At 37.5% G+C, this 15,839-nt stretch overlaps 1 protein-coding gene across 1 annotated transcript in view; it reads left to right on the top strand.

Moving 5' to 3' along the window:
* RYR2 (ryanodine receptor 2) overlaps nt 1-15,839 on the top strand; it is an 819,632-nt gene that overhangs the window by 237,046 nt on the left and 566,747 nt on the right. Inside the window, exon 3 of the mRNA XM_075556394.1 lies at nt 2,552-2,656. Coding sequence (XP_075412509.1) covers nt 2,552-2,656 — 105 coding nt within the window. The remainder of the gene's footprint in view (nt 1-2,551; nt 2,657-15,839) is intronic.

Below are 15,839 nucleotides of genomic sequence, written 5' to 3'. Positions count from 1 at the left end.
ACATTTTACAGGGGTCTCTGTGGGAAAGGTAATTTTCAGTTATTTGCTAACGTAAGTGGTGGTTTGAATTCACCCAGTGACACAATGGAAGAAACACCTGGTGGCCTATTGTAAAGATTATAGTCAAGGAACCCTTTGAGGAGTTCTACTCTGCAACATGTAGGGTTGACTGAAGTTGGAAGGGACCGACTTAATGGCCATGATTTTTTAAAATTCTGTGAATGAACTACACTCTGGTTTATGTCCGCCAGCTGATACATCTTAAAAACAAAAAAGCTAAAAAATTCTCTTAACTTTTGGACAAGCTAGAGATTAATATCTTCATGGTTTGCAAAAAATGTTGGTCCTCAACAAGTTGTAGCTCTTTGCCAAACGTCACTCAACAAATGGCGTGAGCAAACTAAAACAAACCTGCTTTAACTTCGGACCATCTGTTCTATGTGAACGTGTCATCTAAACATTTCTCTATGCGTATTTGGAAAAAAGATACCCTGGGATTCTGAGCTTTCAGTTTGATGTACGAATTTTTAAACTTAGGCAGATAAAATTACATTTCATTGCCATTTCAAGTTCAGGATCACTAATTTGCTTAAAGTATTTTCTACCTAATAGATGAAGAAATTCATGATGACTTCCCTACAGTCTCTTCCCTAATTATGCACAGACCTGGATTATATATGTCCTGATAAATTGATTATACTCTTTCCCTGTGCTTTTACTCCATCAACCATTTATTTTTGATGTTTATTTTGACATAACTGCATCACTTTGAATGTTAGTTGGGGCATAGTTTAAAAGGCAGTGTAAAAAAATAAGTCATTTACTTGCTTTGGTAATTGACCTTGTTCTTTTTAGTGTTCTTGTCGCTGTGAAGCTGGGCCCTGGCTCATGTCAATCACACGCACAATGAGATTAGACTTTGTGATCCATACGGTTTTCATTGGCTGCTTCTTCGGCCTTTCTTCCTAATTTATCTTCATCTGGAAGCTCTACCTACAAAGGTGGCGTCAATGTCTCAGTTTTTTTACAGAGGGAAACTATGAAAATAAATTCGAGGTTATCATCTTTAATGGAACATGTCAGCAGGTCTGTTCTGTCTCCCATAGAGCTACTGACAATTTGTTTACCAACAGAGCACATAATCACTGCATCTTTAGGGCTCTTGGGAGCCAAAAAATTCCATGCCAAATTAGAAGCAAAATATCTTGAAAAAACAAAATAAGACTTCTCTTTGAAGACATTTTGGAAGCTTTGTGTAAATGCATGTTTTATACCGATTTATTTTTGTATTTATTCAAATTCAGTATTATTTTGAAGCAACTATTACTTTCCCTCCCTTTTTGTTTTGTATGAACAGTCTTCTTGCTAGGTTAAGAATGGATGCTAGAAAGTGAAATAAATCTAGGTTTTAATCCTGGTTTGAACATTCAGTAACACTCAAACTAGAAGAAACAGTGGTGATGCTGTCAGGGAAGCAGTGGGTGGAGCCGCTAACTTCTAGGTCAACCACTCATACCCATCAGCCACTCTGAGGGAGAAAGATAGCCCACCAGACGGCTGCTATGAGTTGGGATTGACCTGATGGCTGTGGGGTTTGGTGGGTATCTGAAGATGACAGAGTTTTAGAAACATGTTTAATGTCTCTGCTTAGTCTTGTCCACACAGTGTATGTACTATGAAACATGTAAGAGCCAGAACTTTATGAGACTGCCTTTTTTTCTGAGTCTGTCAGCAAGCTTTAGAACACTGTTGACAGAGTACAATTTTATCACTTTTATCACTTCTCTATCACTTGTTTTAGTGGAAAATACTTGAGGTTTTTTTCTACACAGGTTCTCATTTTTGCAAATTTTGCTGTAAAAATCTTTACCATTGACTATCACAGTAGGTATTGATCAAGCTTCGAGTGCAGTGCTCATCAGAGTATGCACTCAATACACGATATCTATTATTTTAGCAGCAATGCTATTTTTAGGTGTTTAGGGTGGTACAAGTGGTCTGCACTTAACTGCTAAACTCACAATTTTGTGCACCCGCAGGAGAAAGGCTTACTTCTGTATAGTCAAGAAAACTTTACAGAGCAGTTCTACTTTATAACACATGGTGCGGACATGTGTACGAACCCACTTGATGACAATAGATTTGGCTTATTTTTTGTTGCAATCCATGGAGTCCCTGGGTGCTGCACATAGTTAACATAGTTAACAGGACTACTAACCAAGAATTTGGTGATTCAAGTCTGTTCAGAGATGCCTTGGAAAAAGTTCTAGCAGTTTAGCCATTAAAATCCTTTAGGGCATAGTTTTACTCTGGTATACATGGAGTCAACATGAGCCAAAGTCAACTTGAGAGTGACTTGCTTGGTCATAGATTTTTTTCCTTCCTGGTATGAATAATATAAATGATAAACTAAGCTGATTATTTTGAAGTTCATATTAGAGAAGCTACAGATACTTCTTTTTCTGTGATAGAAGCTAAATTTTGAGAAGGTTAACTAGATTTAAGTGGTTACTTTAAAGATGCTGAATTTGGACTTACCTTTTCCGAACAGAATGTTCCACCAGATCTTTCCATCTGTACCTTCGTATTGGAGCAGTCGCTGTCTGTCCGGGCCCTACAGGAGATGCTGGCTAACACCGTGGAAAAATCAGAAGGGGCAAGTACTTCGTTATGTGCAGTTGGAGTATTTTGATGAACTCAGCTACTGTAGGAATGATTTCTTTCAAAAGTATGGTGATTTTCATTCTTTGCTGAAAGAAGTCAATTCCCTTGGCTTGTGATTTCCTTATGTTTAACTTTTGGGTTTTGTTTTTGAGCAGAACTGTGATGTATAAAAGAATTTAAAAAGAAATATCCAACCTTCAGTGACCTATGTCTTTGTCTCAAATTTGCGTATATCCTTCATTTTTGGAAGTGTATTGACTCTATTAACTGCTTTTTTACATGGCCATTTGTCATGAAACTTCATTTTGTTTTTTAAATACCTCTAATCATATGACTATATGCAAAGCTTCTTTAGGGCAAGTGAAATTTCATGACACTGTTAAATATTTTAAGTAATGGAAGTATGGTGTTACTGATTTTTCAATTGCAGTTTTGCAAAGAGCTGATAATTTTATTCTTAAAATTAAAGTGATTATTCTTTCTCTCAATGTAAACATCCTTTTTTGAAGGGTTATTTTGGCTATTTAATCATGTTCCATGAAACTTACTAAGACTAATTTGGGGAATGTTGCCCATTCTAAACCAATTCAGGAAACCTTAGAATTCGCCAGGGGAATGAAAGATCAAACTTTATTTTCCTGATGTGCTTTTTGGTGAGTGAGGGGAGGGGGTAACGACAGTGTAATTGCTGAAGGGTCATGTCTGAAAAAGTATTCCCAGGAATAAAAATGAGTTACATGTCTTGCCCTCATTACTCATACCATAGCTTTTATGATTGTTAATTATAGTTCCAATTTGTTTAAATACATAAATTAGAGAGAAAGAGGTTGCCCTATCACCAACTCCAATTGTTCATGTGGATGGCGTCCAATCACTTAAGAGTTTAATCTGTATAAGTCAATAATTCACAGATAGTCATCTGAAGCTGGCCTATATTTGTGTAATTTCATTTTATCAATGATGTTTTAAATTCTATGCGACTAGCTCAATAAATGGCACTATCAATAGAATACCTTATTCTCTGGGAGATGATTGATATTGTTCTCTATCATAACATGATAATGATGTCCCTAAAGTGAAACACACACACACACATACCGTAGATTATATAAATGGATTTGGGCTTGCACTTAATTGCCCCAATCTAAGAACAATTAGTCTTTATGACATGACTCCACTCCATACTACATATAGATGTCACTGAAGACATGGGTGCTATAGCAAAGTGTGGTGAAGAAACTAGATGGTGCTAGGCTATCAGAAAACATAATGTCTGGGGGTCTTAAAGGTTTGTAATCATACAAGGCATCAACTAAATCCACATGGAATTAGCATACTAGCCTGTGTGGTCCAAGGATTTTAAATAATAAAATCCAAATCTGATGGAGGGAATGGTATCGGAACTTAAATTGTAAATACCTGGTTTGAGGAAGGCTGTGGAGAACAGTGAAGTCTAAAATCCATTTGCAGGGTCGTCACATGGATTAAGCCTGAGGTGAATCCCCTTTGATAATAATCAGGGACTTGAATAGCCTTGCCATGAGGCAGAGAGCATTGTAAAGTCAACTATGGCAGATGTAGTTGGGTTAAAATATTCTTTATTACTTGATTTTTCTTTTGATTCATCCTAAAGTTGTTTGTTTTAATATTTTCTGCTTTCTTTTTGATTGGGGTTTTTCTCTTTGGTCTAGTCATTGTTGTTTTTGTTGTTCACTTCCTGTTTTATTTTATTCAATTTTCTGTGTATAAAATCCAGCACAGGTAAATCTGTATAGACAGCCACTAGAAAAAGAATTAACTCAGCGCACGGCTGGGGAGGGTAGGTGGAAATGTGGAGCTAACAATGAGTATGAGAAGAAAATGTTCTGAAATTGATTGTGGTAATTATTGTACAATCCTTCCTCTTTTTTTTTTTTGGTCAAGAACAATGATAGTTTCACATTTTAATAGTTTTGGCTAGTAAAGATTTATATGACTTTTGTAATACACTTTTACTTACCCTTTGATAAAATTCAATCATTTTATTGGGGGCTTGTACAACTCTTATAACAATCCACACATACATCCATAGTGTCAAGCACTTTTATCGTTCTCAAAACATTTGCTTTCTACTTGAGCCCCGGGTATTCACTCCCCATTTCCCCCCTCCTTCCCTGCTCCCCATTCCCCATGAACCCCTGATAATTTATAAATTATTATTATTATGTCATATCTTTCACCATTCGACATCTCCCTTCACCCACTTCTCTGCTGTCCATCCTATAGGGAGGAGGTTCTATGTCGATCCTTGTAATCTGTTCCTCCTTTCTCCCTCACCTTCCCTTCACTCTCCTGGCCTAGCCACTCTAACCATTGGTCCTGAGGGGTTCATCTGTCCTGGATTACCTGTGTTTCCAGTTCCTAACTGTACCAGTGTACATCCTCCGGTCCAGCTGGATTTGTAAGGTGGAATTGGGATCATGATAGTAGAGTGAGGAAGCATCCAAGAATTAGAGGAAATTTATATGCTTCATCATTGCTACATTGCACCCTGACTGGCTCATCTCAGATTAAATTGGATCATATATAAAGTAAATGCCAATAAAACTAGTTTAAAAGTACTTAATGAAAAAGTATAATTAATAGAGAAAAATGTCAATTTTCATTTAACAGTATTTTCATCAGTGTTGCATTTTATTTATTTTATTTTTACACAGTTCAGGGTTTTATTTAACTTTTGCCTTAGTTCTAAGTAAAATTCAAACTTTAACAGAGTGAATAGCGATCAAGGAAGAGGAGATTTAATACTTTTTATTTTATAGTGAACTCTATGGCCATTTTGCAAGAGCTCCAAATATTTTAATATGTTGTATGTGTGTTTATTTTTCTCCCCAATATTTGGTTATAACAGCTCTGAAATAACTTGATTAAAATACAGAGATTATGTCTATGCATTTATTTTCTGTTTTCCTGACATATAATTCATAGTGGTTTAAATATACTAAAAAGAGTTGTACAATAATCACTACATGAATTTTAGAGCATATTTTTTATTCTTATACCCATTATTATTAGTTCTCCATTACCCCACAACCAACCCTGTCATTACCCTGTGGAATCATTTATCTGGTTGCTGTGTCTATGGATTACCAATTCTAGATTTTATATAAAGAAAATCATAAAAAAAATTCCCAACAATAGTAGAAAAATAAAATGCAAAAAACCAACCCAATAGAAATCAGAATATAATAAAACTATAACAAAATAGAAATGTGTCAGGAGGGAAAACAAATGATAATATTTCGATTTGGACTACATTTCTGAAGTAATCCACTTTCCAGTGCACTCTGCCTGAGGGCAAGATTATTCAAAGCCCTAGTCAATGGTCTGAGAAATTTCAATGGAGGCTTAATACAGGCGGGGAATATACAAATGGATTTTTGTCTTCTCTTGTCATCCATAACCTTATGTAAGTGGGTGCTGAGAAATTAAGCGTAGTACTTTTCTGTGTTAGGCCAGGTTGACTAGAGAATCAAATACAGTGACACCTATGTAAGAAAGACCTTTCTATCAAGAAGTGATTACATATCAAGAAAACTTCCCAGCCAAGTCTAACACAAGACTATACGTCTGACACTAGTTCATAAGTCCCTTTTCAAACTCACTCCGTCATATGCAATGATGCAGAATGCAGGAAGATCACTGGCCAGTGGTTGCAAAGTTATGTGAAACCAAAATCAGTGAAAACCATCACAGGGCTCCAGAAGCTTTTAGGGTGGACAGCAAGCAGGGAGGCAAAGAGAGAGAATGACCTGCCTCCAGAGAGCTATATATCTCAGTCATACCTCAAAGATAGGTTATCAGACTGTGACCTGATTGACAGGTTAAATGCCATCCCTACACTTTTTTAAATACCCTCAAATTGACATGAAATTACACAATTACCACATGTTCCTTCCTCTGGGTTTGGGTCTTACTTGGAGTCCTGGGATCATACAGGCTGGTGGACTTCTTACAAGTGGACTTTGCAAATTTCTCACTTAGATGGCTGATTGTTTCAAGATAAATCATTAAGATTTATGAAAAAAGGTGCTATTCTTTCTGATAGCCAGGTACCATCTAATTTCTTCACCAAACTTTGCTACAGCACCCACTGAATCCTCAGTGATCCCTTCATGAGGGCAAGTATCAAGTCAGGTCATGTGATAGGAACTAATGGTTCTTAGATTAGACCTACATTTAAAGGGCAAGCTCTAGGGTTAGGGTTAGGGTTAGGGTCAGGGTCAGGGTCAGGGTCAGGGTTACGGTAAAAAAAAATAAATAAATAAAGGGCAAGCTCAAAAGCCAGTCATATATCTATGATTAATATTTTTTTCTGGTTTCCTTTAGAGACATCATTACCCCTTGGGGGGGGGTATACATTATAAATGATCTCCATAGGGCATATGGTAATTCTATTGATAGTATTATTAATTTAGCCAATAGTATAACATTTTTAAAGCTGCTGAGTAAAAGAAAATATCCATGTGACCAAGATATGTAGATTGTTGATTTGTACAGATTAAAAACTTCAGTGACTGGATAATATTTACACAAACAATAAAGGGTGGATTTAGAGCTATATTTTAAATAAAATTAATTCACATAGGCAGAACCATGCCAGCTAGATGAACAGATGAAAAAAACAACCAAACCTAATCAAGCTCACCACCATCAAGTTGCTGCAGACGCACAGTGATCCTACAGATCAGGGTAGAACTGCCTCTGTGAGTTTGCAAGACTAGCTCTGTAGGGATGTAGAAGGTCCTTCTTTCTACCACAGAGCAGCTGGTGTTTTCAAACTGCTGACCTTGCAGTTACCAGCCCAATGCATAACCACTACTCCAAGGCTCCTTAGGAGAAAGCAAAGAGAGAAGCAAGAACCAAAGTTCAATAACCTACACACCAATAACCTCCTCACACTTGACTGTTTCATTCTTAGATCCAAGAAAGTATTTCAGTTCCTTAAAACTTCTTCAGGTGAGTTTAGGTAAAGGTCAGTTTGCTTAGGGTTTTCAAATTAGATACTTTGACTAGTGAAGGATGTTTTGCACCTGAAAAGGACAAAGTCTTAAGTCCCAGTTGTTTATAGCCCATGGCCTAAGCCACCAGTGGCTGCTTTGAAACTAGGTCAAAACTGACCATATCAGGCATATTCTCCCTGCTTTGGGGTATATATAAGTAATGCATTTTTTCCCAATGGCAGGTTGTACCACCAGAAGGGTAATTACCTTCCCAAAGATAGACATGCTCCTGAATACCCCTAGACTTGAATTTCCATTAAGATTCACCTACCACTCTTTAGGGGTATCAGTTGATATGTGATGACAGTAGAACGATGTTATATGGCAGGAACTGATTAGTCTTCTCCCCGTCCCCACATCATGAGAAATCGACTCAAAATGAGGTGCGGCTTCCCTGTCAAAGTTATTTTTAAGATGTACAAATAAGGGGGTGACAAATGGTTCATGGGCACTTGGCTGGCATACTACCTTACTGCTTGGCAGACCAGATTAGAAGATTAGATGACCTGAGAACAGAAGCCTACCTGTGTATTTATACTTATAGTATTGATCTCAATATTTGTCCTTTGTGATTGAACTAATTATACCCAGCATCATGGTTTCTAGGTCTATCCATATCATGAAGTGTTTGGGGGCCTCATCCCTTTTTTAGGGATTCATAGTACTATGATTTATTTGTTTCATTTATAGCTCAGTTTATGCAGTTAAAATTGATGAGCATTTTTCTGAATATTAATTAAGTTTTAATTCCTAGTATAATTTGAGACTTGTACTATATATGAACACAGATATCAAGTGGCAGTTAGCATGATATAGTTAAAATAACTTGGATTGTGGAGCCCACAGCATTATGAATAATTCTTGCTTTTTGAAACAATATTTATATCAAAACTATTATTAAAAAGATGTTTTATTTATTGGACATCGTAAGTATAGTAAATGGTCTGCTTAGTAAATATTCTACTTATGAAAGTATATTTAAAAGCTATAACCTGACAGTCATCTTTAGCAAAATGTATTTGTCTCTAGAAAAAATGTAGTGTCTAGGGAATCATTTGTTTCATTGATTCAACTAGGAAAAAATGACAACATTTTATATTTTCATCCAGGTTTTTGGTGAACCATTAAGTTGAATTTTAGAATTTAGATTATTATGATCTTTACCACTCATAGATTTAAATTTATTTACTATATTTTCCTCATTTGTCAGGGGAAGTCAGCCCCTAACACATCATTACGGGTCTAGTAGGCGCAATTGTACAGCGATAATAAGTAAAGATCATAGTAAAGTTATAGAGAGCATGAGAGAGATAGAAGTGAAGTATAGAAATAAATGAAGTCAAATAACAATTCATGGTAGCATGTGCACCTCAGCCCCGCTTGGTGGTCCACGTGGAGGGAGAGAGAGTTTTTAATGCTAGCCCAGGCTTTTATCTTCTCTGGGGACATGCAAGCCCCCTAATTACAGGTGAGGACATCCGTCACAGGAAGGGATTGTGCTATGATAGGATTAGATCTAATCATGCAAAGAAATCTAGACAATACAACTATTACTGAAATTTCTGCATCTAAAGCTAGTAATGAAGACATTGAAGAATTTTACCAACATCTTCAGTCAAAATTGATCAAACTTGCAAGAATGATGCCTTGTAATTATTGGCGATTGGCATTTAAAAGTTGAAAACAAAGAATAAGGAACAGTAGTTGGAAAACATGGCCTCAGTGATAAAAGAGAAGATGGTGACTACATGACAGGATTTTGCAAAATTAACAATTTCTTCATCATGATATCTATTTTCAACAATATAAATGACAATTATTCACATGGACTTCTCCAGATAGAGTACACATAAATAAAATTGATTCTATCTGTGTAAAGAGATAATGGAGAAGTTCAATCAATATCAGCAGGCAAAAACAGGCCAGGGATGACTGCTCATATGTAAGTTTGCGTTGAAATTGAAGAAACTTAAAGCACATCCATGAGACTGTAAACACAAGCTTGAGTATACTCCACTTGAATTTTGAAAAGCATCTTAAGAACAGAAGATCTGATGAACTGTGAGATGAAACCAAGACTATCATACATGAAGAATGCACCCATATCTTCTTACAGGTGCCAGTTCGACACAAAAAAAGTATCACAAGTAATTTTTCATTGTGTTGTACATGTGGTTTCAAAAAGGTGGAGGCAACTCAACACCAACTAACAATAGTTCTTTTCCATCTATTTGAAATTAACAGTGAAAATGAGAAATACACTCTCCTCAAGAAGAGAAAATTCTGGGCAATATTTCCAAAGGCTTAAAAGGGAAATGAGCATTGTCTTGGAAAGAAGAAGTAGAGAAATAGGACGATTGCTCTATTACTAATATCTGATATTCATAAAGAGTTATGTACCACATAAAGTTTTGGGGTAGTATCCAACTGCATATATATCTGTGATCTCTTAAGATTATAATATTATAAGATCATAAAGCCCAAATGGAGACTAGGACATAGGAAATATAACAGCTTTCTGGCATGAAACACTTGGACCTATGTTTCTTTTGTATAACACAATTTTTTGTTTGTTGATTGATTTCGTTATTTCTTACCAAAAGCAATGCCTGGACTAATTCAAAAGAGATACCTATTTCACAGACTATGCCTTGGACATTGAGTGATGCAAGGAGGTTCCAGTGTGCTTTTAAATTCATCATATCATTTTATCCTGCCAACAGTTCTTGAGGAAGGTCTGGCCCTAACTTTACAGACAAGTAATCAGTGAAGTCTCAGAAACGATGTGTAAATCTATATCAAAATCACCTCCCTGGACTGAAAGCCAATAGAATCACTTCACACTTCCTTGGCTTGCCAAGCTGACCCTGCGCAACTCACAATGCCCTCCTCCATACTCAGTATCCCGTCAGTGTAGGTGACTTGTTTGTTTCTAGGAGTCAAAGACAAAGCGACCTCTTTAGGCAGCAGTTACAACCTACTACCGCAACTCTGATCCACTTTAAGCCTGAACTGTGCCATAGTCCCCGTTTCTTCCCTCACAATACCTAATGTAAAGCCTCTCCCAGATGATCCAGATTTTTCATCTGTACTAATTCAAAATGAATATAAGTATTTATCTCATATGTCCTTCAATTAGATCATGAAATTGAGCAGAGGGTTAGTCAAATATCTGATGTATTCACAATCTGGATAGTTTCCTTAGTTACTCAAGAAGAAGGTGGCAAATTTACTAAACCTGTTCCATCTGGGCAACTGAAATGTCACTTTAACTTTTACTGATACCCATTCAAAGTAGGCTCTTCAGTGTAACAATATTCGAAGACATTCTTGAAGACGGAGGCTTAACAATGCAACAAAATGCTATTTACTAAGGACAGAACCATAACTATAAACAGAATAGTACATGCTTAGTAAAGCTACCTTAGTAAAGCTATCCTAAGTCACACATATAGTATGCCACTATAAAAAAACAATGACTGGAGAGTCAGTCATTGGTTTTTTACAGTGGCATACTATATGTGGGACTTGGGATAGGGGAAAGTGGGGGGAAAGGAAGTAGTGTTAACAAACCCAGGGACAAGGGAACAACATGGGATCCAAATTGGTGGTGAGGTGAGAGTGGCAGGCCTGCTAGGGTAAGGTAACATAACGAAGAGTTATAGCTGTAACCAAGGTGGGGACGGAGCATGATAGTGGGACAGGAGGAAAGTCAAGGGAAATAGAGGAAAGACGTAGGAGGCAAAGGGCATTTATAGAGGTCTAGATAAAGACATGTACATATGCAAATATATATATGAGGATGGGGAAATAGATCTAAGTGCCTATATTTATAGGTTTAGTATTAAGGTGGCAGGAGGACCTTGGGCCTCTACTTAAGCACTCCCTCAATGCATGAATACTTTCTTCTATTAAATTGGCATTCTATGATGCTCACCCTCCCGACACAACCGCTGAAGCCAAAGCGGGTGAACAAGCAAATGTGGTGAAGAAAGCTGATGATGCCTGGTTATCAAAAGAGATAGCGCCTGGGGTCTTAAAGGCTTGAAGATAAACAAATGGCCCATGTAGCTCAGAAGCAACAAAGCCCACATGGAAGAAGCACACCAGCCTGTGTGATCACGTGGTTCTGAAGGGATCAGTTATCAGGCATCAAAGAACAAAAAAAATCATATCATTGGTTCACACCTCCATGATATGATTGCCGAGGACAAACGGGTGCATAAGCAAATGTGGTGAAGAAAGCTGATGGTGCCTGGCTATCAAAAGAGATAGTGTCTGTGGTCTTAAAGGCTTGAAGGTGAACAAGCGGCCATATAGCTCAGAAGCAACAAAGCCCACATGAAAGAAGCACACCAGCCTGTGCGATCATGAGGTGTTGAAGGGATCAAGTACAAGGCACCATCAGAAAAAAAAAAATCTTACCATAGTGAATGAGGGGGAAAGTACGGAGTGGAGACCCAAAGCTCATTTGTCGGCCACTGAAGATCCCCTCACAGAGTGGTCTAGGGGAGGATATGAGTCAGTCAGGGTGAAATGTAGCACCGATGAAGAATACAGCTTTCTTCCTGTTCCTAAATGCTTCCACCAGCACCACCACCACCACCACCCCGCCACCGCCAACTACCATGATCCGAATTCTACCTTGCAAGTCTGGATAGAGCAGAGGATGTACACCGGTGCATGTAGGAGCTGGAGGCACAGGGAATCCAGGCGGATGATACCTTCAGGACCAGGGGTGTGAGGGGCGATACTGGGAGGGTAGAGGGTGAGTGGGTTGGAAAGAGGGAACCGATTACAAGGATCTACATATGACCTCTTCCCTGGGCGACAGACAACAGAAAAGGGGTTGAAGGGAGCTGCCGGACAGGGCAAGATATGACAAAATAATAATTTATAAATTATCAAGGGCTCATGAGGGAGTGGGGAGGGGGGGGGAAAGAGAGTACTTGATGCAAAGGGCTTAAGTGGAGCAAATACTTTGAGAGTGATGAGGGCAAAGAATGTACAGATGTGCTTTATACAATTGATGTATGTATGGATTATGATAAGAGTTGTATGAGTCCCTAATAAAATTGTTTTTTTTAAACTGTCCAGAAAATTTTAAAGGACAGCTTAAGAAGACAAAGTATTATAATGTAATGGACAAAGACAGAGTAAGAAAACTAAGACGTAAGGATACACGCTTAGCTTTTTTAAAGACCTGAAGAAAAAATTCAAGTATGGAGTTGCAATACTTAAAGATTCTATGGGCAAAATATTGGAAAATGTAGGAAGCATCTAAAGAAGTAAAGGAATACACAGAGTCACTGGACTAAAAAGTACAGTCAATATCCAGCCATTTCAAGGTAGTAACCTTAAGAACTAATGGTACTGAAAGAAGAAGTCCAAGGTCCACTGAAGGCATTGGCCTAAACTAGGTTCCAGTAATTGACAAAATACTGATGAGCAGATTTCAAAAAGCTGATGCGACACTGGAAGCCAAGATATTTGGAAGAGAGCTACCTGACCAACTGACTGGAAGAGATCAGTATTTATATCCATTCCAAAAAATGTGACCCAAGATAATGCACAAATTATAGAAAAATGTCATTGATATCACATGTAAGTAAAATTTGACTGAAGATCATACAACAATTGCAGCAGTACATTACTAGGGAGATCCCAGAAATTCAGGCAGGGTTCAGAAGACAATGTAGACCATGGATATCATTGCTGACATCACATGGATCTTGGCTGAAAGCGGAGAATACCAACCCAAAAGATGTTTACTTGTGGTTTATTGACTATCCTAAACATTTATCTTTTGGACCATAACAAACTATGGCTATCCTTGAGAAGAATGGAAATTCATTGTGCTCATGAGGAACTTGTCCGTGGATTAAATGGTAGTTGTGTAAACAGATGAAGGGAATACTGCATGGTTTAAAATCAAGAAAAGTGTGCCTAACTCTTTTCCGTAAGCTGAATAAATCATCAGAGGAGCTGGATTGTGTGAAGAAGAATGTGACATCAAGTTAGAACCAAGGGTTATTAAGAGTCTACGATATCCAGATGACACAACCTTGCTTGCTGAAAATGAGGACTTGAAGTACTTGTTGATGAAGATTTTCAGTATGGATTATGACTCAATGAAAAGAAAAACAAAATCCTCACAATTGGTCCAATAGGTAACATCACATAAATGGAGAATTGATTGAAGTCATTAAGAATTTTGTTTTCCTTGGATCCAGAATCAATGCATATGGAAGCAGCTGTCAGGAGATTAAACAACAGACTACATTGAGGAAATCTGCTGCAGAAGCCTTCTTTAAGGTGTTGAAAATCAAGGGTGGTACTTTAAGGACTGCTTTGAATGTGGTCAGCCTGATTCAAGCCACATTTTCAGTTGGCTCATATGCATATAGAAGTTGAACACTGAATAAGGAAGAAGATAAAAAACGTGTGGCCTTTTTGGTAAGAGAGCCAGGGAGAAGTTTTCTTCCCTTCACCTTCCTCACCCCTTGGACTCTGTGTGTGTCCGCAGGGGTGGCCCCATTGGAGCTGTCACACTGCTGTCTTCCCACCGACCTTGGTTTCATGGGACTCCACCCTCACCAGCATGTGATCCCCCTGCAGTCCACTTCACTGTTCTTTGTCTTCAGTCGGCAACTACATGAGTCTGAAGTGTGCTCCACATAGCAGCCAGCCTATGTATATGAGTTGAATTGGGCTGGATATCCTCTCGATATAAAATTACTCCTTGATAAAATGTTCTTTCTCACACACATATAAATGTCACCTGTTTTGTTTCTCTAAACAACCCAGCCTAATACAAGGACCCTTGACAAGGTGGGTTGATACAGTAACTGTTACAATGGGCTCCAACATAACAACCATTGTTAGGATGGTGCAGGACTGGGCAGTGCTTCGTTCTGTTGTACAAAGGATCAGTATTTATCAGAACTGACTTGGCAGTATCTAACTTGCTGTACGCTTAAGCATGTAGAGCAAATGTTCAAATGCTTTGCACAATATTATTGTGCCTCAGTTTTCTCCTGTATAGAGATAATAATAGTATTATTCTCATGAGTATGTTTTGAGATTTAAACAATTTAATATGAGGGCTTAGAACCATTACTTGGCTTTTTATAAAACATTATGTGTATGTTATTATCACAGTTATTATGATTTCAGCTTTTAAAATAGATGTCTAAGTGCCAACCACACGTGACCCTTCTGGAAAAAAAATATGAACAACAGACAAAATATTATTTACCTACAAACAATCCAATGACTTTAAGACACTAGAGTGTTAACTGAAACAGGTAGATTGTAGAGAGGAATGAAATTTGAAAGACCCAATTTGTATATGGAGAATTCCACATTTTTAGGACCTTTTAAAAACTAAAGGTAGACTGAAATAAATAACAGGAGGTGACTTAAGGCCTTAAGAAAAGCACACTGTCTTTCTGAGGGTAGAATTCAAGCCGTCGGAAGTAAAGGATAAGCCTGAAAAGAAAAAAAGCCAGAGAGAGGGAGCACCAAGTTTCTGTGTAAAAATTATTCTCAAATTACTGACTGACCATGAGCAATATTTGTGTAGCTCAGGCATCACTTGCCACCAAACCAAAAACAAAAACAGAAAACTCACTTGCCACAGGTAAGGGCAAAGCTACAGGGAGATTTTTGTTTCTGTATCTTAGATGCTTAGGGCTGCCGTAACAGATGCAGTAAAAACAGTGACTTTACATAACAGCTTTTTATATTCTCACACTCTGGAGACTTAAAATAAAAATCAGGGTTTCAGCTGTGTTGACTCACTTTGTGGCCTCTACTAGTTTATTAACAACCTTTGCTTATAAGATGGTCTTCACACTATATTTACTTCTCTCTCTGTGTTTGTTTTTGCCTATTTGATTGTTTTTATAAGATGCAACTTAGAAGTGATTCAATTTAGGATTCACCCTACTCTGATATCACTTAGTAAAATATAACTACAACAAAATAAAAACCCTATGTCCAAACACAGCTTAAGACTTCAACTTTATTTTAAGGGGACATAATCAATAATAAAATCTATAATGGGTGAAATAATGTTTAAAAATCTATGTCCTCCTGAACTTCAGAATGTGACTTTATTTAGAAATGGGG

Source organism: Tenrec ecaudatus, chromosome 8 (genome assembly GCF_050624435.1).
Source record: "Tenrec ecaudatus isolate mTenEca1 chromosome 8, mTenEca1.hap1, whole genome shotgun sequence".
NCBI lineage: Eukaryota > Metazoa > Chordata > Mammalia > Afrosoricida > Tenrecidae > Tenrec > Tenrec ecaudatus.
Note: the sequence above shows the minus strand (reverse complement) of the source record. Positions and strands in the feature narration are given on the sequence as shown.